The sequence below is a fragment of the Misgurnus anguillicaudatus genome, chromosome 24 (genome assembly GCF_027580225.2).
Source record: "Misgurnus anguillicaudatus chromosome 24, ASM2758022v2, whole genome shotgun sequence".
Classification (NCBI taxonomy): domain Eukaryota; kingdom Metazoa; phylum Chordata; class Actinopteri; order Cypriniformes; family Cobitidae; genus Misgurnus; species Misgurnus anguillicaudatus.
In genome coordinates this window covers 15,076,677-15,104,587 of record NC_073360.2, presented here as the reverse complement: position 1 = coordinate 15,104,587, position 27,911 = coordinate 15,076,677, and the positions used below count along the sequence as shown (strand labels likewise).

General features: G+C 37.5%; 2 protein-coding genes across 3 annotated transcripts in view; both read left to right on the top strand.

The window, feature by feature from the left end:
• The first annotated feature begins 463 nt into the window (after positions 1-463).
• On the top strand, positions 464-10,127 carry coq8b (coenzyme Q8B). Its single transcript, XM_055196074.2, has 15 exons — positions 464-607; positions 1,145-1,314; positions 1,403-1,738; positions 3,088-3,154; positions 3,846-3,917; positions 4,042-4,161; positions 4,324-4,409; positions 4,690-4,830; positions 4,956-5,037; positions 5,132-5,225; positions 5,346-5,487; positions 5,942-6,049; positions 8,925-8,990; positions 9,337-9,423; positions 9,545-10,127. Coding segments are annotated over exons 1-15 (1,869 nt in total). The 5' UTR covers positions 464-606; the 3' UTR covers positions 9,842-10,127.
• Positions 10,128-11,042: 915 nt separating this feature from the next.
• The window catches only part of numbl (NUMB like endocytic adaptor protein), a 62,404-nt gene continuing 45,535 nt past the window's right edge, over positions 11,043-27,911 (top strand). Inside the window, exons 1-2 of one of the 2 annotated variants that reach the window (XM_055196072.2) lie at positions 11,043-11,315; positions 17,413-17,582. The gene's annotated coding sequence lies outside the window, so the exon portion shown is untranslated. The remainder of the gene's footprint in view (positions 11,316-17,412; positions 17,583-27,911) is intronic. The other variant, XM_055196070.2, reaches the window with a different exon arrangement.

Below are 27,911 nucleotides of genomic sequence, written 5' to 3'. Positions count from 1 at the left end.
AGTTAGTTATTAAAGAGACACACAATACATTTATTTTAAAATCTGTATCCTTTAAGACATTCTTAATTAAAATAAATGTAATTAAATTAATATGATACTACCAGTTCATTTGGAAAACCAAATGAAAGTCACTTACATCCTTGCATCCTTACATCCTCGGGTATATAACTACACGCTGCGCGGACTGACTGGCATAAAACATCAAAGTACCGCGAGAGCACAGCTTTCCAATTGCTCTCGCGGCACTTGTATGTCGTACTTCGATCGGTCTGCGCAGCGCCGCATACTACACTAATAATCACACGTGTGTTTGAAAACTATCCCAGTACACCGTTACTACTGGCCACTGAGATTCATCAGGAACGCCCTGGGCCAAGTCCGATTGCACTAGAGCATCCGTCTATCATAAGATTCAGCCACGAGGACCCATGGTTGGTTCTCGCTCATGATTGGTTGGTTTTTGTATTTTTCCATTTGATTGGCTACGTGTGTTGTCAACCTTCAAAGCTCTTCCGTGTCCGGTAGTAGTTGCAAAACACGCAGAGTTGTATGGAGTGGAAAGGACACTGACAAGCTGAGACTCAAAGCATCAAATCTATTAACACGAGTGAGTTTTATTAATATAATTAATTATTATAAGAAATTATAGAGGAAATACACTGCTTCAGTGATTCCTAAAACTAAAAGAAACACGTGTGTTGAAATCTATGTGTCCATGCCATACAATCATAACTTGTATATATTATTGCGATATGTAACAATATTTTTATTGTGGTTGTATATGAGATGAACACTCTAATATATATCTGTTTTAAGTATACATCATAGTTAATAACACAGACTGTCCTTGAAAAATAATACGTTTAATGTAAATGAATGCATATGTATTACAGTGACAAGAAAGTATAACATTATTTGATTGGTTATATTATTAAAGTAAAATTAGTGTCACAAAAAAATAAACATGAACAATTGTAGCGCTTATTACCAACAATGTGCAATGCTCATATACAAGTATACTATTGTAATTATATTTTAAAAAATTTATTATCTTAGGTTAAAAATATTTTATTATATGGAAAATGAACATGAAACATTTTACGACTTGTTTTAATAAGACATGCACTCGTGTGATTTTTTTCAGTGACATTGGCAGAAGTGCTGCAGGTGTTGAGGGGCGCTGGCAGGGTGGGCACTGCATTTGCCACCACCCAGGGTGAACAGCTGAGGCTAATGGCCTGCAACTCAACCTTTGGTGCAGGGATCAAAGCGGTGGTCGAGGGTGCGATGGGCACTGTCATGCAGGCAGACGTGGTTGGTAAAACCTCGTTTACATCTCTGTATATTTAAAAATATCAAGGCCAGGAGTTTTCTAATGTTTTAATGTTATTGGTATAATCAGATACCCAAGACTCAAGGGTTCCCTGATACTTACAATTGGGAGGAGATGGAACAGGATGAAGCAGCCAAGTGGGTGGTGGGCTCTGAGCTGCCTCCAGACATCTCCAGCACAGATGGCATTGATGTTGCAGAGACATCAGAGATGCCCAGTGGTTCGTCTACTGGGACAGTCAAAGGAACTGGCTGGCCTGGTCAAAACACTCGATTTTTGCATGTGTCAATGTCTCATCACCCTGTTAGGTTTGTTCATGACTCTGTGGTGGCCGGGTTAAGCCCTGAGGACATAAAAAAGGCAAGGGAGGCAAAAAAGAGCATTTCCAGACCTGTACGACAAAAGGTGAGAAAAATAAAACTGGGACTGACGTTAAATGGTTTGTGTTGCAGTTTTAATATTGAAATTATGTCCAAATTTATCTGATGGCATTAACTCTTTCCCCGCTAGCGTTTTTATAAAAAGTTCCCACTGCCAGCGCCAGCATTTTTTATGTTTGTTTTTTTTTTTACAAAAGTTTAATGCCTTCCAGAAAATGTTCTTCTTTAAATATATAAACATATAATATATCAAATGAAAGAACAGACCCTCTGCTTAAAAAAAACCCATTTCATTCTACCTTTGTTTGTTCTCTTTTTATCATGTCTCAAATATGAGTAGTTTTTTTTTTCAAAAATACAACATTTTGAGCAAAAAGCTGAGAGAATTGCATTTTTGTGAAAGACTTTTGATAGAGATCAGATTCAGAGCGATTATCAAAACATAAACAGGGTTTTAACTGTTTGCCCTAAGCCGGGGATACTTCCGGGTTTTATAAGTTGGGAAGCTGCGCTACCAGGTGGATAAGTGGAAATACAGATTGCTGGAAAAAGTTGTCAATGGCAGGGAAGCCATACCTGTCAACACTCCTGTTTTTCTCGGGAGTCTCCCGTATTTCACACCTATCTCCCGCCCCCCTCCCCTTTTGTTATTTCTTCCAGAAAACACCGTAATTTAAACGGCCCTACCTCATTATATAAAAAATCTCATCAATACATTATTCCAAGGTTGTCCGGTTGCCAGATCTCGTATGAAAGGAATCCTACTCACACAATAGAGACATCATACAATTTTGAACCAATTTTTGACCGCAACCTACAACTCGGTTGCACTGTTGATATCTGCGCAGGTAAACGGGGGAAGTTGAATAACTAGACCTCACGTTTGCTGCTGGATTGTGGGTTAACAACGCTGCCATATTAGTGGTGACAACTGGAGGTAAATGCCTCCATGGCTCCGTCGTGTGCATAAAATCGTAATACGTATTAGAGTTAGGCTATATTAAATTGTCCGTCTTACTGTAGTTCGCTGGTTAGGGTTACTTATTGTAATGATATAATTATTACACGTATTATATGATATCATTTTAGTGCTATAAAAAGGAATGCAATCACTCTTTGCAACACTGCCACAACCCCCCTCAGAGATCTCCCGGATTTGGAAAACCAAATGTTGACAGGTATGAGGGAAGCGTTTTCTCTTAATTGACGAGTTAACTCGTCAATGGTGGGGAAGGAGTTAAGGAATATATTTTTAAAAATCTGTCTTCAAAAATATTTAAGTTGTCTGTGTAATAGTGTATATTCTTAAGGAGATAAATGCTATTTTTAACATGTGCAACTTTTATAACCTTAGTTTTTCTTGTTGGTTTGCAGCTTAGCGATCAAGCCAAAGAACGGAAGGTTCCTGCTACACGGATTAGTCGTCTTGCCAATTTTGGGGGTTTGTAATTCCGTAGTTTACTAATTAAACATTACGAATTCTATAAAGTGCAAAAAACATAATTATGGATTAGTGGACATGTCTATTGCAATAAGAGTACAATTGAAAAGCTCAGATGCAAAAGCCTCTAAAAGCAACCTTCGTCAAAACTGAGATAGTGATAATGACCGAATACTTCCACTTCAAATCCGCCTAATCCCGGGCCTTATTCAGAAATACTGGTTAGCTGGAAGATTTCAGATTCCAGTCCAGTGCATGGAAGAAGAACTGGATGAACAACAGTATTCATACAGATTTTTACTTTGTTGAAGTAGGTTAATCGAATATACTAGGATATTGACAACATTTTTTTGCCTTTTACATTTATAAGAAAAAAAAAGATGGTAAAGAGTGACGAGACATTTTTTAAAATGTTTGCATGTACTTGGCAAAAAAACTAATTTGTTAAATACCAATGAAAAGACTAAAGTGATATTTGTGAAAATAAGGCATTTCGATTACTGCTGAATAACGTTTTCATTAAAGTGAAACTGAACCTAAACATAAGACCTTGAAAAAAAATTGCTTTTTTTACCAGAAAGTGTGTCAGACGCACTTAGAGGGATTTTGCATCTGTGTTTTTTAATTACTTCTCAGTAAAATATTGCATTTATTGTCCCAACTACAGTAACACTGCTGTGTTTTTATGTAGGTTTAGCTATTGGACTTAGCATTGGAGCCATTGCTGAGGTGGCAAAACAGTCTTTTGGGGGAAAACGTTCAGGTAGCACATGCTCTGGTGTCTAAATCATGTGGCTTGGTCTGTTTGCTAAAATGGTTTACAGATCATCCATATTAAAATGATTATTTAGCATTTTTGGTAAAGTTCTGTTGTCTTTCTCTTTAAGAAATGAAGGCTCTTTTAGACTCTCCGCTTCTGTCAGAGGCCAATGCAGAGAGAATAGTGGACACATTGTGTAAGGTTAGAGGAGCGGCCCTCAAGATCGGACAGATGCTGAGCATTCAGGGTACAGAATTTAATTTAGTGAAATAAATTAAACTAATCCATTTAGAGATCTGACCTGTCACAAAATATTATACACAGCATTTCCAATATAAAAAAATTATTGATAGAGTTGGATGAACTGTCATAATTTTTTATTACATGATGTATGTGATGTCTTTAATAGACAACAGCTTCATTAGCCCACAACTACAGAAAATATTCGAGAGGGTTCGACAAAGTGCAGACTTCATGCCATCCTGGCAAATGAATGTAAGTAATATTTTAGCTCTATTACTTGTTTATTACTGTGCACTTGTTTCTTATTACATCTTGTATAAATCAGAGAAATGCTGTTCTGGTGTCAGCTTGTATAATAGGTGGACATTTTGCCCCCCAGCCACTGTGGGGCGCCACTGGGCTGAATAATGCTAGTGTACTATTATATAGCTCTGGAGAAAACTCTTTGTTAGTGGCCCTGGTAGTGATGTCAGATGTTGTTAGTTCACTTTAGATCTTTGTGACTGATGTATTGATGCTGTGCCTTATACAGAAAGTACTTGAGGAGGAGTTAGGGTCCAATTGGAAGGAGAAACTATCATCATTTGAGGAAAAACCCTTTGCTGCAGCATCCATTGGCCAAGTGCATCATGGAGTGTTGCTGGATGGAAGAGAAGTTGCTATGAAGATACAGGTACTGTCTTGATGACAAATGCTTGACCTAAACAAATTTTGGCTGTTTTGCAATGTACACTTAAATGTAAAGTGTATTAACGTACAGTAAAACTGCTCTGCGATTAATGATATGATCTTGTGTAGTACCCGGGCGTTGCTGAGAGCATTCACAGTGACATCGACAATCTCATGGCAGTTTTAAAGATGAGTGTTGTTTTACCTGATGGTGAGTACTTTGATTTTAATACAGAAGTTTTGAACAAAATCGCAGTACAGACATTGAGTCATTCATATCATTTGCTTGTGTTTTGTTCTCACAGGTTTGTTTGCTGACAGCAGTCTCGAGGTACTTCAGAAGGAGCTGGCGTGGGAGTGCGACTACAGGAGAGAGGCGGACTGTGCGAAACGCTTCAGGTGCTCTTTTAGTTAATGATTGTTTTGGTCTGGTGTCTCATTTAAGTCAGAGTTATTGAATAAATAATGTTTGCCATAAATAACGTCTACTATAAATGTATTTTATTCTGCCCTTTACAGGAGTTATCTTAAAGGAGATCCAGTGTTTGTTGTCCCTGAGGTCTTTGATGAACTTTCAGCACGTCGAGTGCTTACTATGGAGCTTGTTAATGGAGTTCCTTTGGATCGTTGTGTCGATCTGGATCAGGAGACTAGAAATGAGGTGAATTAAAGTCAAAAAGAAAGAATTAAGATTTAGGTCATTACTGTTACTTATCCTTGATTTTTTTACCTTTTGCATTATAGTAAAAAAAACCTCATCATTCTCATTATTTCTCATTTTGTTGTATTGTTACCAAAAATGATCTATTAAGCTACAAAAATATTTGTCATGGTTTGGAGCAAACCTCAGGAGGGACATAAAGTCACCCAACAGCAAATCTAAAAGATGAATATAGATTTTTTCATAAAATAGTTCCTTTAGTATTTTGTTGTTGAAAAGTGAATTTGAATTTCTTTTTTTACTGCAGTATTGAAGATCGGAAAACACTGCATCTTTTTTTTGTTATTTTAACCATGTTTTCCCCATTTAAATTTTGAGTAAATAAATTATATATAAATAATGTATATGTATTTCCTCTTGTATCTGTGGTACTAAGATACATTTTATTTTTTAGATATGCTATAACATCCTGCAGTTGTGTCTGAGAGAGTTGTTTGAGTTTCGCTTCATGCAGACAGACCCCAACTGGGCCAACTTCTTCTATAATAGTGAACAAAACAAGGTAAGGAACCACCAAGACAATAGACACGTTTCATTGCCCTTCCAATTGAAATGGTAAATTGAAAATGCACTAAATGAAAACGCATCGATTTTGCAAAACTCCTATATATTGCAAAAATGTTATGATGCTCAGGTAAGGTGGTTTTTCAGGCAATTCGTAAAAGGAATATATCGCAAAAATGCAATAGTGCAATGTTTTCGCATTTAAAGGTCACCTGACGTGGGTAAATGTCACATGATGATTCTTTAAATATGGCACGGTTTGGGAGAGATCACAATGGTCAATATGGCCACTCTAGCAAAGAAGTCACACCTTCCAGTAAAAGAGGCAATCGTCAACCGTTAAGAATGACTTGGGGGGGGGGGGGGGGCTCTGGATAGACTCACCTTTTCTTTGCGACAGTCCCTGCCGATTGACAACTGTGCAAATAGCAAAGTGTTAGGGGTGACCCCGAATAGTCGAAGATTCGATGCATCGATAGTAGAAGCCTGATTCGACTACCAATCTCACAGTCGAATCGTCGCAGATGTGTTATGAAATGAGGATCCTTTAATTTTGGCCATATGGGTGCACACATTATCTGATATCACATAACAGCTTTCTCCCAATATATTAATATACAGCATATTATTATAATTCTGCAAATAATATGTGAAGTATCAGCTTTCAATAAATATTTTTAAAATGCGTTAATAAATCCAGCAACCCCTGTGACCGGGCTACACGTCCATAAGAGGTTCATATGTTAATAAACCATTGCCTCTTTGTTTCTACATTTAAAAGAAAAAGCTGGCAATTTTGGCTATACGTTCATTCTTTTAATAATTTCTTTATTTTATTTTATTTATAAATCACTCTGGGTTATCTGATTTATCTATTTGGCTTGTGTTTTGTTTCCGTACTCTTCATGCATTTTGCACATTTGTTCTGCACTTTGTTACTTCTGACCTTATTTTATAAAAAAAAAATGTATTTATTATAAACGTAAATTCTGATCTAATTTAAGTCTGTACATTTTGGATTGTTTTTCGTTCTATCGATGTTGTGCTATTGCGTCCTGGCCATGTTTGCGCATGCAATTTAGCCGAACGTGCTAGGTGCGCTTCGTCTCATATTTAGAAGTTCATAAAACTAAACATTAAAAAAACGGATGTTTTTGACGGGTATAAGTTTTTAAAATGTATTTAGAACATAGTGGTTATCTTGTCAAAAGTTAAACTACAAAACAGGTAAGCCGTTTTTTTTTAATTTCGGCGATGAAACGGAAAATATCTGCACCGAACCTATATTTATGCCTGACACGACGGTCTTTCTTGTGATTTAATATTCGCGTCAGTGTTCACTTTCAAATGATAGAAAAGAGATTCCTGAAATAAATAATATCATCAGTTGTTTCTGTATCTACAATGAATGGAGATGATCAAAGTGAAAGCAAGCAGGTATTTCTGTGCTAAATAATAACCCGTAGTGTCTATAAAATCATTAATTTCAGTGTTTTTATGAATTGTATATAAAGCTTAGTTTTTATAATTTGCAGTAACAATCACAAATTATTTGTCATTTGTCGTTTTTTTGGTCATGACTGCTTTGACGCGCTTAATCTCCAAATTAAATAAAAACACTGAATTAGCCGAGGTTTCCAAGGCAGGACCACCTTTGTTATATTTTTAGTTTTAGTTATCAAAATGTTTTTTGTGTGATGTTCTGTAGATCGTGGCTTTAAAATGTTATGAGGAATAATTAAACAAATGTTGCCTTACATTTTACCTTAATAAAAGTTGATAAAAGTTATCAATTTGTACCTGGTCTGACCCCCTCCCAACCCATGCACACACACACACACACACACATAGATGATTTGACTATCGGTCGACTATGAAAGGATTCGACAATTCTGATTCGAATATGTAAATCCTTAGTCGAGGACAGCCCTACAAAGTGTACAGCATATTGTCTTTCATGGCAATATTGTACTTTTGCATTTACTAGCACACAATCATGTGTACTTTTGACTCTTTCCCCGCCATTGACAAGTTATCTCGTCAATTAAGAGAAAACATTTGCATGAAAAAACTTGTTCCTAAAGAGTTTTAATGGTTATCTGTAATACCATGATTTTCCACTAGAAGGCGCACTTACCCAATTTATAAAAAATGAAGCAAAAATAATTAATTAATTTAATTTACACTCTGTGTATGTTTTGATAATCATTCTGAATCTGATCTATAACAAAATTCCTTCACAAAAATGCAATTATTTCAGCTTTTGCTGAAAATTTTGTATTTTTTAAGAAAAATATCCATATTTAAGAATTCATTATCAGAGAAAAAATATAGATAGGATGAAAAGTTTTTTTCCGTTTGTTTAAAAGCAGAGGGTCTGCTCTTTCATTTGATATATTTGTATGTTTATATATTTTTAGAAGATTTTCCTGGAAAGCATTTGGTGAAAATCACAAAAAATGCTGGCGGGCAACTTTTAAAAAAAGCTGGCGGGAATGAGTTAACAACATGGCAAATGTTAATAACATTTAATTAAATTGAAAGCACCCCTGGAGACATTGCAAACATGATGGCGCAGTGATGCAACCTACTTAAAAAGACTGGTCGAACACACACGTTGCTTTAGTCTCATAGCATCGGTTAATGAAAATGCCATCATTTTTTAATAGTTTTTTATTGGCATTTAGAAAATAATGCTAAAATTTTGCACAAATGTTTAGTGGAAACCAGGGTACTGATAACACCACTGTTATTGATCTTTTCTTTAGGTTCTTTTACACTCTCAACTCTCAATTTTATGTCCCTTTGTTATCTTTCTACGCTCCATCTAGTTCTTCCTATTAAAACAGTATGCACACTTTTGATTATAACAGATATATCTGTTGGACTTTGGAGCCTGTCGAGACTTCCCAGCGTCATTCACAGACGATTATATAGAGGTGCGTATGCTGTGAATACTTGCACATGACACATTGTAGTAGAGTTTTCATAAGACGTGACTTTAAGTGTAAACCAGTAATATAAAACTGATATACTATACTATGGCGTACATACTACTCAGTATAGATAAGTGCAGATGTAAATATGTGGCTTCATAAACAATTCAGGGTGGAACTGTAGAACAATGTTGAACATTATGTTGAATGTTTAAAGAGTATTATTTATTAAAGATCTAAGGTAAATCTTTAACAATATTATCATAAAGGTCCACTCAAACCGTTTTCTGTAGCCTGCCTGAACCTGTGTATTTGATATGTTATTATACAGTAACTATTCCTATTCAAGGTGGTGCATGCTGCTTCAATCGGAGACAAAGCGACCGTCTTGCAGAAATCCAAGGACCTAAAGTTCCTCACTGGTTTTGAAGCCAAGGTTAGCTTGTAATATTTTGCATATTTTCTATCTACTTCTTTTTCTTTGCTATTACATGCTACACATACTTCAAAGCTTTTAATTTCATTATGGTTTACAACAACTGTCATCTTCTCCGTAGGCATTCGAGGATGCACACGTCGAGGCTGTCATGATCCTCGGCGAAGCGTTCGCTTCTCCTGATGCGTTTGACTTTGGCAACCAGAACACCACACAGCGCATACAGAGTCTGATCCCCGTAATGCTTCGACACCGCCTAACACCCCCTCCAGAAGAGTCTTATTCACTACACCGTAAAATGGCTGGATCATTCCTCATCTGTTCCAAGCTGAAGGCCCGCATCACTTGCCGAAAAATGTTTCTTGATATTTACAATTCCTATAACCATCAGAGACAGAAAAGATGCACCCAGGCTTAGGTCCAACAGGTAGTACACGGACTATGAAGTACCATGATAAAACTGTATATGCTCTTCACTGCATTACAGCCAAAGACTGACAGGTGTTTTATGCTTGTATTATTCTTACTACAGTGTTTATTTTTGACCATTTTGTCACTCAGAAAATTAACATGTTTGATGTTAAACCGTGTCTGTGGCTTATTTTTATACTTGAATAAGTTAACATAATAAGGGTAAGATTTTGTGCACTGCAACTGTGTATATGTAAATTATACTGTAAATCATTAAAATATATTCCCATTTATTTGTTTAAGTGTATCAAGTGTAAAAGTTGTTTTGTGAATGTCTTCAATTACTATCGGCAAGCTTTTTTCAAAACATTGAAAACAAAGGAGCAGATTAAATCTCAAAATGTTTCTCTGTGATGCATTATATAAATCAGTGGTTCCCAAACTTTTTCAACGCGTGGCCCCCCTGGTGTACGGTGCATTCCTTTGCGGCCCCCCTAAAGAAAATTTGTGACAAAAAACTTTTCTAAAACTCAACATTTTAATAAAAAAAAAAACATTAAATTATACAAAAAAGTAGTGCTTTTGGTTAGTAGCCTTATTTTTTTAGGTTTAATTACACAGAATTCATGAAAAATTTATGTATTTCATAAAATGTCATAAAACTGGGGCCCCCCTGGCACCATCTTGTGGCCCGGGGCCCCCAGTTTGAAAACCACTGATATAAATCATAGGATACAAATTACAAATGTGTTGCTTTAAGTCAACGTTGCAATTTATTTTGTGTTAGATGAGCATAAATCCTGGCACAATTTATCATCATTAAAAAATAAGTGACATAAGCATTTCTGTATTAGCTGCACGTCAAGCAGTGTAATAATGTATTTTATATTTGCAACGAGACCCCTAACTTTTGAAGCATTTATAAAAACAATGTAAAAAATGTACAATACCAGTACTGTGAAATCTAACTTATACACTATTTAAAAATCATATAAATACAGTAGTACACAAATATGGTATCTTAGTACTGTTTTTTTTTTCAGACAGAATACAACCCAAAAGGCAATAACTACGAATTCCTCTCATGTTTAATATAAAATATTTATGATAAATTTTTAATAATAGTAAGACTTGAACATCAGCGGGAAGAGTAATTTGCATATAGGCTTGGTTGCGCCAATGGGTGCGTCGAGAGGGCGGGGCTAGAAGGTGGAGCCGCGGGAGGAGCGCAGTTTATGCGCTAGTGACTGCTGCCGTCCACACGCGCAGAGATTATCACAAACCCGTCCGTTTCTTACCATCCTCTTCAAAAATTTACGACCGTTTAAGGAGCTTCACTCCACGTGCATCTGATCGAGGGTCATCGTGGGGAGCTGGACGATCTTGTTCTGATGTAGAATCATCTGAAAAAATTCCCCTCACATTTCCTTTGGATTACACAAAAGGAGGCACGAGCACTCATTGTAGTATCCTTCCATTCGGTAAGTCTCTATGGGCAATCTGTGCTCTACAACGACATTTAACATGCATTATTAATAGCTTGTGGGATTTCACAGGATAGGGCTGAAGTGATTGAAGATAGCTTGTCCATATCTCGGATATCTGGATTTATCAAGTCTATTTCTGTGGTGAAAATGCAGATTTGTAGCTTTTTCTACCTATATATTGGTGTATTATGGGTATTAAGTGGTGACAAATACAATACCAAAGTGGTAGCTTTTTGTAAACTGGCAACACAAACATGTCAGTGCGATTGGACCCAGATGTTTCTGAGCACACATCATAAAACGTCCCATTGTGTTTGTCTTTAGTAAAAATACGAATTTTACGCTTTTTTCAAGCACAGCTTCGGTTTCTTCAACGTGCATTTTGTTTATCTTTAAACGCTTGCTTACGTGAGAAAAATGTGCTTTTGTTAGACTAATGTAAACTAATGTGAAATTATGTAAGACTTGAATGAAAGGCCTGTGATATCTAACAGAAATGTTTTACAGTAAAGGATTGTTATCGATCCATAATGCTTAGGCCGTACACTATCAAGAGTTTGTCAGTGTCCTCACTGAAATATAATACGAGTACAAGACAACTAAAGTGTTACTTACTGTCAGATGACATATGTATTATTATAAACAATATTATTAAAAGCTTATTATGCCTTTAGCAGACGCTTTTATACAAAGTGCAGTGCTTTATTAGTATGTGGGATTCGAACCCATGACTTTTTGCGCTGCTAACGAAGTGCACTACCAATAGAGAAATTATTTCTCATTATTGACTGAAATTTTGACTTTATTTTTGAGTATTTTGAATTAGATTTTGATGCAAAGACGAATTTTCTTATTAGTATGGTAGCAATGTAGTCACTGAAAGTGGTCACTACTGTCTTAGCACACTTCTTGTAAATAAAGACTAGTTAATCCTAAAACAAAAACCAGACTGTTTGATTTGCACACAATGCATCGTAAAAAGGATAACTGTGCAGCTGTTACATTGTTGTTGGTATTGTTTTTATCTGATCTGACCTTTAAAAATGACTTTTTGCAAACTGATGTAATAAATTCATTATCTTCAATTTGTATTTTACAGCATGAAACACATTTTTAAAGTTACCTGACAACATTTTAATGGTGAACAGTCTAATTATTGCCTAATTCATCAAGTACACCCAAAAAATGTGGCTGTATTTAAAATCCTGTAAATTTAAAAGCTGTGAAACGGATTGGTTAGGCCATTAAAAGTTATAATAATCATTGCACAAGTTTTGTTCCAAAATAACTGTAAGCTCCTAAACGCAACTTTTCTGTGCCACCCTTTTTAATCACCTGTCCCGTTCACCGTTGGTATTGGACTGGATGTGCATGACAGCTGAATGGGTCTTTTTGAATGTCCAGAGTGGGTACCGTCTGTTTTGGGGTCTGCGGTATAAGTCTGCACCCCATTGTTATCCAGATGGACGGACAAGAGGTCCCAGCAGCTGAAACCACAATAGCACAGGGGCAAAGGCCAATCAGTGGGCTGCCGTCTAAGCTATGATACTGAAGAACGATGTCATTTCCTTTGTAATAATCAGGGTGTGACTTGTACACAATGGACTGGAGCGGCTGCTTTAAAAATCCCTTTTCCGTTTTTTGCTCAGCCATTCTTGGACTGAAATAAGTGAAGTGTTTTGTGTCGCACAGCATCCGTGAGCTGGTCTCAGTATAGGGGGCTGTTTGCTTTTGTGGTTCTGGTTATGCACTTGTCTCATAAACAAAAAACATATTTTATATACCTTGTGGCTATGAGTATTGCACAAATCAGCAGTGTTTTCTGTGCACATGGCACTTTGCTGTCTTCTGTAAACAGAAAAAAATCCATAAACTTCACATCTGTAAATGTAAAGTATTTTATGCTTTAATATGATATATTATGAGATTAAGTTCGGTATCATTTCTCCATCAGCTGTTTGTTTTGATCAAAGAGGTAATTTCGGTTAACATTAAAAAAGACTTTTCGGAAGACTTCAGAAATTCTTTGGAAAAATGACTTTCCCATTTCCCTTGTGTGGAAAATCCCTGGATGATTAAATGTAATCACATCAAAATCTGCAGGGCATTCAGCTGTGAAATTCAAAATAGTTTCTCTTTACACGGCATGCACATGTCTGAGTGCTTGTTTGTACACCTCACATTTTCTTTTGCTCATATCTGGTCTGCTGGTATACGACTGTTTACATTATGCATGAGCACACTTTGAATGGACTCCAGAGTAACAGAATGATGCAGCTCTTTCCTTTCTTAGTGCGTATAATGGGTGATTTAGTGATGTTATGGTAACGCATCCGGATTCTGCAAAGGTCTGTCTCTTATCAGACGTTCTTCTATTGAATTAAGGAGTGTAAATGGTTTTCTAGACACGTAGACTCCGTTAGATCTGCTCTTTAGATTGCTTAACTTAACTGATGTACAAAGAGGTATTTTTTGAGTGGGTCCACCTGGAAGTTGATAGGTCATGATTAACATGATGCTATGCTGGACTGAAGTGAATGACTTGGTTAAATTGCTTGTCAGCAAACAAGTACATGAGTGTTTTTATAAACAGAGTTTTTCCTCCATTTAAAAAAATCTTGTCCACATAAGCAGGTTTTAAAAAAATCTTGATCCACATGAAAACTAGGGCTGTGTATCGGCAAGAATCTTGTGATACATATGATAAGTACATGTGTTGCGATACATGATGCAATATATTGGGATATTTCCTATTTTAGGAATATAATAGGATATAATTTTAGAAAAGCTGTCATTGAGGACACACCACCATATGCAAAAAATGGTGGCATGCCCATTTGCTAGTACTTCCTGTTACAGTTTTAAGTTCAGAGATAAGAAAAATGCTACCTAGTGTTCGAGATGTAAACTCCAAACAAAACAACTGCCCTGAATCTTGTATGATTTTTATTTCTAAAATATCGGTATTGCCTTTTTTGAGAGTCATAACAGTATTGTCAAACGAAGTATCATGATGTATCGATAGTTTATAATTAAAACACAAAACATGCTAAGAAGCACTGTCAAGAGCATGCCAACCAACAAGTGACAAGATAACCCTAACTGTAAAGCCATGTGGGCCAATCAGAAGCCTAAAAAATTATTAGCAACAGTATTTTGGCTACGCCAGCCATTGCACAAACTCGTCTCATGTAAACAAAGAAGATAACAGGGCATACTCTTACATGCAAGTAGGGCTGTCAACAATGATTGAATAATTGTCTCATTGGAATTGTTTGACCTCATCGCGATGATTTCAAATCACCACAATGATTGCACATCCTTTAAAAAACACAAGGGGGAGCTGCAGCGCTAGTATAAATGGGACCGTATTATTAGATGGCACTCCTTAACTGATAGTGTAATGTAATATATTGCAAAGCCATTCAATACAGTGGAAAACTTTGAATTTTCAGTTTTTGAAAGATATATTTATTAAATAATTACTTTTAATTATGTGTTGTGTGTAGTAATATTTACTGCCAGGTAAAACTAGCAAAATATTTAATTTAAATAATCACAACAATGTGTGAAAATTATTTCATGAACAAAAAAAATGTATGAGAATTAAATGTAAAAGCAATAAAACAGACAATTAATCATGATAACCGTCAAAGTCCTAAAACAGGCAATCGTTCGTCATAATTGGCACAATTTATTAGACAATTAACTGTCAGCAAAATTTCAGAATCGTGACAGCCCTAGTTGCAAGCCAAAATCTCCAGTTTCACTGGCTGCATGACAACACTGCAACCAGGGTTTCTGAAAGTTTTTACTAGAGGTAGACCAATAGTACTAACTGTTTGAGGTACTACTAATATTATTGTCCTTTCAGCCTTGCTTACAAACGTTGGTTCCTGCTGTTGTTTCTCTGCTAATGCAGCACCTAGTCAGCAAATTAATGACTTTATAATGATATGAAGCAACGGATGCACGGATGCACATGTATTTTTTGCAGATAGCCGATTGTTCCACCAATGAACTATCAGTGCCGATTAATAGGCAAAACTGATTAATCGGTCTACCTCTAGTCTTTACACTAACAGGAGTTTTGAAAAAGGCTATTTCATTGACCTGATACAGCATTGCGTGTGGACGAGCACCCAAACAACATAGAAAAAGCTTTTTTTTTTTTTTTAAATACCTGCGTTTGTGTGGACAGGGCCTAAACGACTTTACATTTTAGCTGATGTCACCTAGACCACAATAGCTAGCTATTTAGCTATTGGCTTCATTTTGCCAGCATCTCCTACTTTTTACTCTCCAGTCAATTCCAAGTAAATAAAATCAAATCTTGCAAATGGCAAGTTTTGAATTATCTGGCATCTTTTATTCTGTTTTCCAAAAGTCGAGTAAGTGTTGGTGGAGTGCTCAGTCAGGGGTTACAGGTTGTGTGAAGGAGGGTGGTGGAATTGAAAGGCTCAACGGTAAGAATAGATCAGCTTGTTTTAGTCATAAACAGAACTACTGCAGATGCTTTACAAGAGCTCATGCTCTGAATACAAGCAAGTCTGTATGTTGATGTAAGAGAACAAGAGGACGAGAGATACAGAAGATGCATAAACTCATAGTAGCACCTTAGAGAGCTCCTCTTCTGTTGCAACTTCAAAGTGAGACCCATTGCTAAAGGAAATGAAATTCAGTCTGATTCCAGTTTCTCCATAGAGCATCTTCTGCCTTTGTTTTTTACAGCATCTGTGTTCGGCATCCCCAGCTTGAAACCGCAGGGCACAGCTCGATTTTTAGCAGATGCAATGCAGTCTGCGACTCTATGATATCTAATACATTCCTAAAGCAAACAAAGCTTATTTCACTCACTATAAACTATACAAATGCTGAGTTATGTTTAATCCATAGGTGGGTCAAAAAGGGACAAACCTGGGTTAAATTAAGAAAATGTTTACATTTGATTAATGGGTTAAAACAACCCAGCGTTTTTAGAGTATAAACTTATATAGATATAAGAATATAGATTAGACAATCAATTACATGTGTTGTGTTCTTAAAGGAAAACACCACAGTTTTTCAATATTTTACTATGTTCTTACCTCAACTTGGATTAATTAATACATACCTATCATTTTTCAATGCGTACACTTAATCTTTGAACAGCGTGTCGTGAATGTGTTAGCATTTAGCCTAGCCCCATTCATTCCTTAGGATCCAAACAGGGATGAATTTAGAAGCCACCACACACTTCCATGTTTTTTTTCCTATTTAAAGACTGTTACATGAGTACTTACATGAGTAAGTATGGTGGCACAAAATAAAACTTTTGTTTGGAGCCATAGGGGCTAGGCTAAATGCTAACACATTCAAGAAGTACTGTACAAAGATTTAAATTGCACGCATTAAAAAATATAGTTATGAATTAATTCATTTAAGTTGAGGTAAGAACATAGTAAAATATTGAAAAACGGTGGTGTATTCCTGTAAATATTAAGGAAGGACAGCAAAGTTGGTTCCAAATCAAAAAGCTGACATTTATGATATTGTTATGATATATTTACCTGTTGTATGTCAATTTTTGACCACTAGCTACAAGTTTCCAGCACCAGCAGTTTCGCCACCCTTATTGTGATAATCCACTTTTTGGATAGTTATTAAAACAGTTTGTTTCTCTCATCTTAGTAGCGAGCAAAGACAAATGTGCCATAGTAATAACAATACATTTTTAGGGAAAATCCACCCATGAATGCCATGGGCTACTTATTATCATCTCTGCGCTTTGGGCTGGGTTAGTATTTTAATATTGAAAAAACGACACGGCAGCTCTAGGAAATCCAGATCGGCATGCGCTTTGTTTGCCAAGACATTTACATTTTGTTTTTGACTTGCCACAAATACTCATCTGAAAAGGTTAAGGCTATCGCATGTCTGTGACTTGGTTTAAAGGTGGGCGTGGCTTGTTCTGGTGCACCCCTGAATGCCCTGCAGTGCAATTACACATCTGTGACTCACGCCTAATGCTAACATAGACAAATGTATGAGGGTGTGGATGCTTTTGACTGTTTCCCTGTTTCCATTCCTCCCCTTTCAAAACATCTGTCAGATGCCTTCAGCTGTTTAACAGATGTACTGTAGCATCTCCTCTGATCTGTGACAGAGGATCCTGCTGGAATAAGGTGGAGGAGGATGAGTTGGAGGAAACAAGTTGGATGCGTGTTATTAAGACCCAAAGCCAAACAGTAGCACTGATAACCGTTTCCGTAATGACTTCAGGTTTGGAACTTAGATTTTCCCAAATGTACATGCAAGCCACTTCAGGATGATCTTACGTATATTCGTGCATAAAGCTGTATCCTTACATTTTTGTATTTTTATCTCTATATCAAAAAGGCATTCGAACAATGGACCTTTGCATCACAGATAGATAGATTCTTTTATTCCTTTATCAGTAAATCTTCTAAATTCAGGATGTAATGCAGTGTGAATTGAGTAGTAGTGTCTGTATTGTGTTTTGTTATTGTACTATAATTGGATGTTTTATGTGGCAGCCTTTTGTCCAAGACGAATTTCCTTCGGGACCAATAAAGTAATCTTGAATCTTGAGATAGACATATTAGCTCGATAGCTTAATATCTACAAGAAGCCTTACTTTCTGTTTGCTATATTTGTACAGGGTTTCCCGCAGAAAATTTGTTAGTTAAGGTGGTAGGGTTTGGTGTGGGAATCAAAGGGGCGGGGTGTACCCATCATGATGAAAATGAAAATATTTTTATTTAAAACACTCAAATAAAACTTAATTTTGAAGAAACTATGACAGAAAATGAACACATACTAGATTATTAACAGATACCTCTTATGAAAATAGCTGCATGATGAAGTGAAACTAAGGGTTAATAAACACAAACTGAAGCAGATTTGTAGAACGTCTGGCGAACGATGATAGATAGCGCAAAGATTGTAAAAACTGATTATATCCCACTATTAATTACATTATCTTAAAGGATACTGTAGCATGTAAATAATGCACATAGAGCGCTCAACAATTATATCGAATCAACAGGCACGTGCAACCCAGCTAGCAGGTTGCTTAAACAACAAAAATCACCAGCTAACTTACTTGAAAATTGCAAGAACTATAGACTAATACAATAACAAGCCTAAATAAACCCAAAACATAAGTCCACTTACATTTCTCACAGACACGCGTTTTATCAACTGGCTATCCATCCTCCAGACAGTGACGGCCCACATCTTTCTCTCATTTGGCCGTGTGGCGCGCGTGCCTGCTTGTGGTGTGAAGCGCGTCCTCCGAGATGCACTTGACGGCCTTTTGTGCAGCAAATTATTTTTTTTGGACGACCTAGTTAAGGCGATAGGGTTTCCCAGCTGCGGCGGGCTGCCCGAACTGCAAAGTGCCCTGATTGTATCGCTTCCGTTTTGGGTTCAAATAGGTTTATTGTAACAAGTGCTAATTTTGTACAGCATTTATTAATATGTGACCATGGCCAGGCTAAAGTCTTGTAATCTAATTATGAATTTTGGCGCATCAAAGTTTTTAAATCTTTAACATGACCTTACTCAGTCAATATGAATCAGATAGATATCAAGGTTAAATTTTCACAGAATGGTCTTACATTACCTAGGATGATTTTATGTACAAAACAGTTAATCACTAAAAAGGACTTCAGCTCAGTTTTCACATGCAGGGTCATTTATAAAAATGAAATGCCAATTTATTGAGAAATGAGAATGGAGGTCCATGGAGCATGCAGGCTTTATTAATGCGCTTGACATTTTCCGGTGGGTTACTGGTGATTCAGTGACCACTGATAGCTAACTGGAATTACATGAATGCTTTCTGTAGGTTCTCCTTTGTAACTATGCCAGGCTGGCTGCCTGCTTACCTGGATGAAAGTTTTGCATTGTGAACCTCTAATGAGCCAGCAGACCTGCATCTATTGAAACAAGTCTGTTCTGCAGGCTTTGTTTCATCTTACCAACAGGCCGACAGTGGATCAATGAGTCTTGCTGTGGTATGTAGTTACACTTTCAGTCTTCTAATTGCCCCACACTATTCGTGCAGCGCCCATGTAAGATATTTTAGACGAGCTGTTATGTTTCTTAGCTGGCAAATTTTCTCTTGGTGGGTGAACAAATAGACTAAATCGGCATGTTAAAGGACGGGATATGATATGATGTTTGATAACCAAAAGAGTGGGCAGAAGATCTATCGAGATGGATGGTGTTGTCCTGAGTATTTGATATATGAAGAGAACAGTGGGGGGAATAATGATGACATAGCCCTTGGGAGAAAGTTGGTATCCTTCTTTTCCTTCCTCAGTATGCTAAATCACATCTGTACATGTCTTGCTGGGCTTAGCCTCCTGCCCTCAATCAATACACGTTGCATTGCAATCATCTATTATTGCACCGCTTGTTCTTTAGCTTGGTCTAAAAGGCCTCACTCACTTTCACTTTTCATCGGTTTGAGTGAGACTAGAAAAAGTGAGGTATTCAATTCTTGAGGATGGAGCGCATTCATCTGTAATACGTGAATGTGATTGAATACATTACTGATGTTTCAAATTACCAGATACTTCCTTGTAATGCGTCTTTCACATAGGACGCGGTGTGCGCAGCCAAGCTATTTGCGCCCTGCTGGCCAGACCAAAGTAGGCAGGGTTTTCAATAAATTACTACAGTGTTTATATTTGGGTTAAATAGTGGATGAGGAATACAGAGACTGATGTTCCCCGTCTCCAATTCATGTAACTTTAAGCTGCCTACCTACCTTCAACAAGCTACTTGACTTAAAACACACCTGACATGCCAACTTGAATTGGTACTTGTTTCCATGACACGGCTTTTCTTATGATGTCTCTGTATGAGCGTAAACTTGTATTATAAAGCTCCGGGAATTCTGAGTTTAAGCTTTTCGTCCATTTTGATTTTGGCACTTGTTTGAATGCCCTGTTTCTATTGGCCGCGCAGGTAATTGTCACAAAGCGTTAAACTATTAAGTTAAACTATTTTGAACTTTGACTGTGGCATGAGTGCAAGCTGCGCTCGCGCTTTTCTCGACACAACAACAAACTGCCCTCGCCCAGCGCAAGCCTTTGAAATGAATGGGTTTCATAGCCCAGCGCACACCACGTCCTATGTGAAAGCCGCATAAGGCAATTATTTCATAGTAGGAAAGAAGTCATTTTGAAGCAATGCTTGTTAGTAAGGAAGGCAGAACTACAGTCCAAGTCCCATTTATATAGTCAGCGCAAAGTGTTTAGTAAATAAATACAAACCTAAATACAACCTAGTTAGCCAGACCTTTGTTTGCTTATTTCTTGTATTTCATTAGGCTATGTTTTAACACAGAGATAAATAGAGAGAATGGGAAAAACACAGAAAAAGTATGTTACGTGTTTAAGTAAACCATTAAAGAGTTATATCGTCAAATAATTTTTACGGCAATCCATATTTCCGTTATTATCCACTTGATGCCGCTCTTACCCAAATTATAAAACACTGAAGCATACACTGATCCAAAAACTGTAAAAACTCTGTGTATGTTTTGATCATCGTTCTGAATCTGATCTCTAACAAAAATCCTTTACAAAAATGTTCAATTATCTCAGGGGTTTTTTTTGCTCAAAATTTGGTATTTTTGAAGAAACCTGCTCATATTTGACATGTAATAAAAAGAGAACAAATAAGCATAGAAAGCAGAGGGTCTGTTCTTTCATTTGAATTATTGAATTATTTTCTGGAAGGCATTAAACTTCTGTGAAAATCATAAAAAATGCTGGTGCTGGCTGGCAACTTAAAAAAACGCTGGTGGGGAAGTAGAGGAGTACAGGAGTAGTGTTGCGCGATATATACAGGATAGTATTAGGGGGTGGGGCAATAATTTACTAATTTATTTATTTGTTAATTTTTTGCTGATTTACCCTAAGGGGAACACTGTCACGTACACAACCTCCATGTTGCCATTAATCCCAATTGATGCCCTAGCTCTCTAAAATTTCTTGAGTGGCAGGGAGCGGGAACAACTCACACACTGATTTTAAAGGAATAGTCATCATTTAGTCACTCTCATGTTGTCATCTGCCAAAATTTGTGTTTAAAAGTAAGTTATTGAATATCTATCGATTGGTAGCCACAGTTTACACCCCATCATTGAATTGACTTGGTCGTAGTCAGTATCTTAAGTCAGTAGTAACACATAAATTTGCTAGTTGGTTTTGTCAAAATGTACATGGCGCTGCAACTTTCATCAAGGTAAATCACAATAAGGGGCCAATCACAACAAATGCATTTATGGCAGTTGTAAGAGCCTTTTTTGAATGATTTTCTATGGGCAGTGAGCCTTATGCGTGCCTAACACCTTGCGGGTTTTTTTGCCGCCTGCTGCACCACGTTTTTGAAGGAGTGCTTGTAGTGAAAACGGCCTTTCATTTTGTGGATAGAAGTTTACAATTGCTTGGAACAACCAGACTGCACTCACATACTCTCTCCTTTGTGTTGGGGCACCTCTCGATCAAGGTCAGAGCAAGCGCACCTTTTTTTAAAGTTAGCCCATTAGCTAGAACAGATAGCAATACATTTTAGAAGCTCTTGTAGAAGCAAAGACACTTTGACAAACGCTTGACTTTTTAAGCAATGTGCACTGGGAGTCATTTAGAGAAATGCTTAACTGCATGACTAGCAAAATACAAAATACTTTCCTGGCTTTGTTTTCCCTGCTGTACATTAAAATATGCCATGGCTCAGTGAAGAAAAGGGATGAGAGCTAGATATAGCTAGTTTTAGCTAGTTTTTCAGTAATAATTATGGGTGGCCTTGTCAGAATGAGTGGAAGAGACTTACCGGCAAAACATTAGCAATATGTCCCTGAATATACTCCACTGAGTGTCATTTTCTGCAACACTCTTGTTAATAAGCCAAGAAACTTAGACTTAGCCAACACTATTACTGGAATAAGTCATGGATGAAAGGCATTGTTACCCCTTTAGCTTTGAGTACCTTATACATTTAAAAAATTGTTATCACACAATATAAATAATAAAGAAAAATATATCAGTGCAACTTTCATCAAGTAAAATCACAATAAGGGCCGATTACGTCAAACGCCTTTCTGGCAGCTGCAGGCACCTTTTTTGAATGATTTTCTATGGGAAGTGAGCTTTATGCGCACCAAACGCCTGCCGCACCACGCGCTTTTGAAGGAGTGCTCGGAGTGGAAAAGTGCACAATGTCATTCGCGTTCTTCCATTGTCTAATCGATTGAGGGGAGAGGTGGGCCGTCCGTTGTGGTGACAAAAGTTTACAGTTGCTTGGAACAACCGGATTCCTGTGTGTTTGTGCACCTCTCACCCTCGATCATGGTGAGAGCAATCGTCCTCTTTTAAAATTTTGGCTAATATGATAGTTAACAGCAAAAGAGTGCTCACGCTTCAAATATTTTGAGTGAGATTGGCCCCTTACCGTGGGTTTACACCAGCCGCGTTTAAAGCATCAAATTTGCGTCTACCGCACCTACTTTGCCGCTTAAACAGTTTAAAGTTACATGTTTCATTTGCGCATGAAAGCTTCGCATGAAATTCTAGTCACCGAGACATTAAAACAGAAATTCGCGTCATGGGAGGGGCTACTACAACTTGCTTCCTGTAATTACGTCACTACTAGAGCAAGCTCCTGATTGGTTAAAAAAAGTTTAAATTTTTCAACTCGCGCATTTGCTGTGGCAATGCTCAATTAGCACCATTCGTACGGACTAGACGCACAAATGAGGCGGAATCGTGGCTACTGCGCTGCGCTAAATGCCTAATTTGCCCCGCGAGACCTCCAGATGCGCGTCAGTGTGTCTTTACATTGACTTAACATTGAAATCACTCGCGCTTGACGCCTGTACCGCGGCTGGTCTAAACACAGCATTAGGGCTCAGTCACACCAAAAGCGTTTATGGCAGTTGCAGGCGCCTTTTTTGAATGATATTCTATGGGCAGGGCGCGTTTGCGCGCTGTTTATGCGCGCCGAGCGCCTTGCGGTTTTCTGCCGCCTGCCGCGCACGCGTTTTTGAAGGAGCGCTGAGAGCGGAGGAGCGCCTGACGTCATTCGCGTCTTCCATTGTCCAATCGAATGAGGGGAGAGGCGGGCCTTACGTTGTGGCGAGGGAAGTTTACAGTTGCTTTGAAGAACCGGACTCCACTCACTCACTCTCTCCTGCGTGTTTGTGCTCCTCTTATCCTCAAACAAGGTCAGAGCAAGCGCCCTCTTTTTAAAGTTTCTGCTAATATGACAGTTAACAGCAAAAGAGCGCTCACGCTTCAATATTTGATTGACAAGACAGCTGACTCGGTGGTTGCTTAGCAATATGAAAAGCCGCGCTGCACTGCTCTTTTTTAAAAAAGGCAGTGCGTCGCGCCTTGCGTTTGCAAGCGTTTAAAGCGATTTTGGTGTGACTGAGCCCTTAGACTTCCTTCTGCTGGAAAAAATAGTCCCTGACATACTGTTAACAGCAACAGAATGTTTCACATATGTTTACATTGCTTAGGGTGCTACGCAGTGATACTAGGGATGCCACAATTCTCAAAATAATATGGATCCATTTGGTACAAACTATACGGTCCAGTACAAGGATGTAAATTGCGGTTTTTGTGTGTATGTGTTTATTTATCCAAATCTGTCCTTTTATTATTTCCGGCGCATCTGTTCATGTGTTTCAAAACCCATGCGCCTCCCTACGACTAAATATTCAATCACTATACGCTAAAGCTACAGGCGCTTAACTTGCCATGCTGGTGTCAGATTTCACACACACTCTACCATTGTGAGCTGAGAAGAGAGACACCAATGCGATGCAGTGCCACAGTCTTTTAATGTGGTCTTCATGCTGATGAACATCATCCTCTGATGCTTTAAAGGACAAATACAATAAACGTCAGTAAGACAACTGGTTGAACATAGATGCATATGCAACATTAGATGACTTGCACTATATAACAAAATTGAGCTATTATATTACATTTACAAAAGACTACATAGATTTAAAGGGAACATATCACGAAAATCTGACTTTTTCCATGTTTAAGTGCTTTTTTCAAGCTAGAAAATGTGAAAAAGAACAATTCAGTAACTTAGTTTTGGTAAACCATTCTCTGCAAGCATGTGAAAAAAAGGTCATTGAAATTTGGATACTCTTGTGATGCCAGAAAGGGATAATACCGCCCCTTAATCTGCACTATCCAAGCACTGCCATTTAGTGCAGAGATCAGATTATTTGCATTTAAAAGGGCACACCCAAAAACGTTGCTCACACCTACTAAGTGGCAATTTTAACATGCTATAATATATTATCCTTCTGGTATTTTGAGCTAAAATGTCACATATGTACTCTGGGGACACCAAAGACTTATTTAAAATCTTTAAAAAGTTTTGTGAAATGTCCCTTTTAAGTACCTGCATGCATATTAAGGATACAAATACAAACATTGCTAGCCGAACATTCATTACTTTCTAACACAAGAATTTCATATGTCTTCAAAAAACCTCTGCTTGGTAAAATCTGTAAACCTCTATGTGTTTTCTCATTTTTACCCAGGTAAATGTTTTTAAAGCATTAAAAGGTTAATAAGGACACCTGACAGAATGAGCATCAGCCCTGCTGGTACTGTACTACTATTAAGTTTACAAACGGGGGTTTATTTCAATCCAACATTAAAATGCTTCCACAACACTCATAATGCAAAAGCAATTAAAACTGAAGCTCACCTGCTTGAACTCTAATGAATCAAGCCGACGGCTTTAATGTGTTTCCTCCTTTCATCCCGACACTTCGCTTGTTCTCGATGATCCGCATTAAATCTTAAGTATTTCTGTACGTGAGTAACACGACTCTGCACATCTTTAAATGATTTTGCGGAGTTCAGTGACCCTGCATTAGCGCTCGTCACGACTTGCGTCTTTTTATTGCTTCTATGAAAAGTTTCCGACTGACAACCTGTCAAAATGGCGCATCAGTTCCAGGTGAACCCAGTTCTGTGGTGGTTCCGGTACTTAAAAAAACTTGGTACCGATGACTTTTTAATTTTTTTAGTACTGGCTTGGTTACAGAAGACCCGGTACTTTTGACAACCCTAGTGCAAATAATTAACCCACAATACAGATTTATGCTTCGAGCACACCAAACGCGAGGCATCGCATTCCTTGCGTTAGATTACACGTGGATTTAACTTCGTATCATGCTATTTTTTGTGAGTTGAATATTTTCAACGTGCACAAAGATACGTTTGAGGTGAATAGCACGTGTTTTCGTGGCAATCACCCTGCAATCGTGCTGCCCAATTTGCGTCATTCACGTCTTTACGTCGACTTTGTATTTAACGTTGAATTTGGGTTTGGTGTGCCCAGCAAACACACAAAGGCAACAGCTGTTGAAACCTTTCAGCAACAAATACATTTATACTTAATGTATAAATGTAAAGTAAATACAGAATGACACAATGCTTTTATATTATAATTTTATACTGACCTTTAACTTTATTAATAAAATAGCGTTTAATAAGCATGTTTTTGTGTTTCGCTTTGGTACCAAAATTGTTACCGAGAACCATACATTTTTACTGGTATCGTCTACTGAAATTTTGGTACCGTAACAACACAAATTTGCACTAGTAGATTATATAAGGTCAAAGGACATATGCGAATAGATGCAAATTCGTGTGGGGCGATGCAAATTACGCTAATGTACGCTATTCGTTTCAAACACTTCATCAAACACTTGAGGCAAAGTTAAATCCTGTGAGTCCCTAGAGCGAGGAACGAGAAATGAATGGTGTACTGTGTACACAGCATAAAGTGATGTTGCACCATTACATTTTTTTTCCTTAACATCTCACTGTTCCTGTTGCTTAAGCATAAAATAATGCAAAAACTTCAATGGGCTATATGCGAACCGTAAATTGTTGTTTAAAAACCGAGGTATAGGTATTGAACTGTGGACTAACTGTATTGTTGCATCCCTAAGTGATACACAGTATCATTGCGTGCAGTGGCCATGTTTTTTGATCAGAAAATCCCTTACATTTTAATAAATAAATCATACTACAACTTGCATTTCATTCACACATCATCACACTTATTCATCTTAAAGAGTTTAACTGTGTTGAGTAGTTAGCAGCAAAGTAATTAAAATGCAAATTCCTATAATCCATAATCTTATATTGTTGGCCATTCAAAGCTACAGTCAAACCCTAATGCATCTGCTTTTCTTGTTAAAGATTTCCTGAATGTGTGCGCTTATTGTTTGTCCGTTTTGTACTTTAGGACTGTGAGATGACTGTTAGCAGTCTGTATGTTTGGCTGAATATGTCCAATAGCTAAAGGCCAACTTTGAAAGTTTCCAGTGACCTAAAATGTCCTCCTCATGATGTAGGTCTCCATTGAGACGTAATCTGAATGGAAATTTCATTTATATAAGCTTTTATTGCCCGCAACGGACGAGCTGAGTGCCATCTGAAATGACTAAGGCCATTTTTATAGACACACAGGTGTAAACATACACATGCTCAAATGGGCCTCAAATTTCAAAGTCTACTCAGACTTTAGTTTAAAGTGCCCATATTATGAAAAACTCACTTTTTCTGGGTTTTGGGGTGTTCATTTGTGTCTCTGATGCTCCCACACATATACAAACTTGGAAAAAAATCCATCCATGCTGTTTTGAGTGCGATACATGTTTCTGAATGTCCTCTGCCTTGAGTCTCAGATTGCACGAGTTTAAACTCAGCGCCGTTGTGACGTAACTAGCCGTTTCGTCACATTCCGTTTGAATTTTCCCGCCCACCACCCCACTCGCAGGTTTCCACCCTCCAGGTAGCTAGAGAGCACAATGCAGTCACTTCGCTGATACCCTCTATGCTGTTATCATGTCTCACGGAAATAACAGCGCTATTTGGATATTATGGATTATACTCCCGCCTACTTTTAAAAACAACGTTTTAACGCGTGTTTATTGGAACCCGGAGTATATACAGTGTATTACGACGCAAAGAGTCCTCAGATTGTAGGCGATAAGACGTTCATGCGAAATCTGATTTTAAACAACAGACTATGTATCTATATTTCACGGATTATACGCATTTGTGGACAAAAATAGTCATTGGATGTTATTGGACTTTCATGGATCATTCACACATCTGAAACAGACTTGATTCGATTCGCAATCGATATATCAAAACAAAAGGTAAGAAGTCACGTTATATTTTGCATGTTGTCATCTTCAGTCACAAACTACATTTATGATGCTAGAGCATCTGTATCTCAAAACAGAGACCATACATTGATGCTAATCCCGTAAATTATACCTTTTAAATGTATAGTAATGTGAATAATATTGTTTGTAGACAATTATAGATATTTTGCAGGCTAGATAGTTTGCAGAATGGTTTCGAATGTTAAAAAAAATATATTTAACGGCTTTATTTTACAATTCTACATGAACTAAGTAATAGTGCTTTGCCAAACTAAAAGTGTTTTGCCTTACCGACCCGGCTTTTCTGACAAGGTCTAACGTACCCCCGAGTCTCTATCACTTTCCCAAGATAC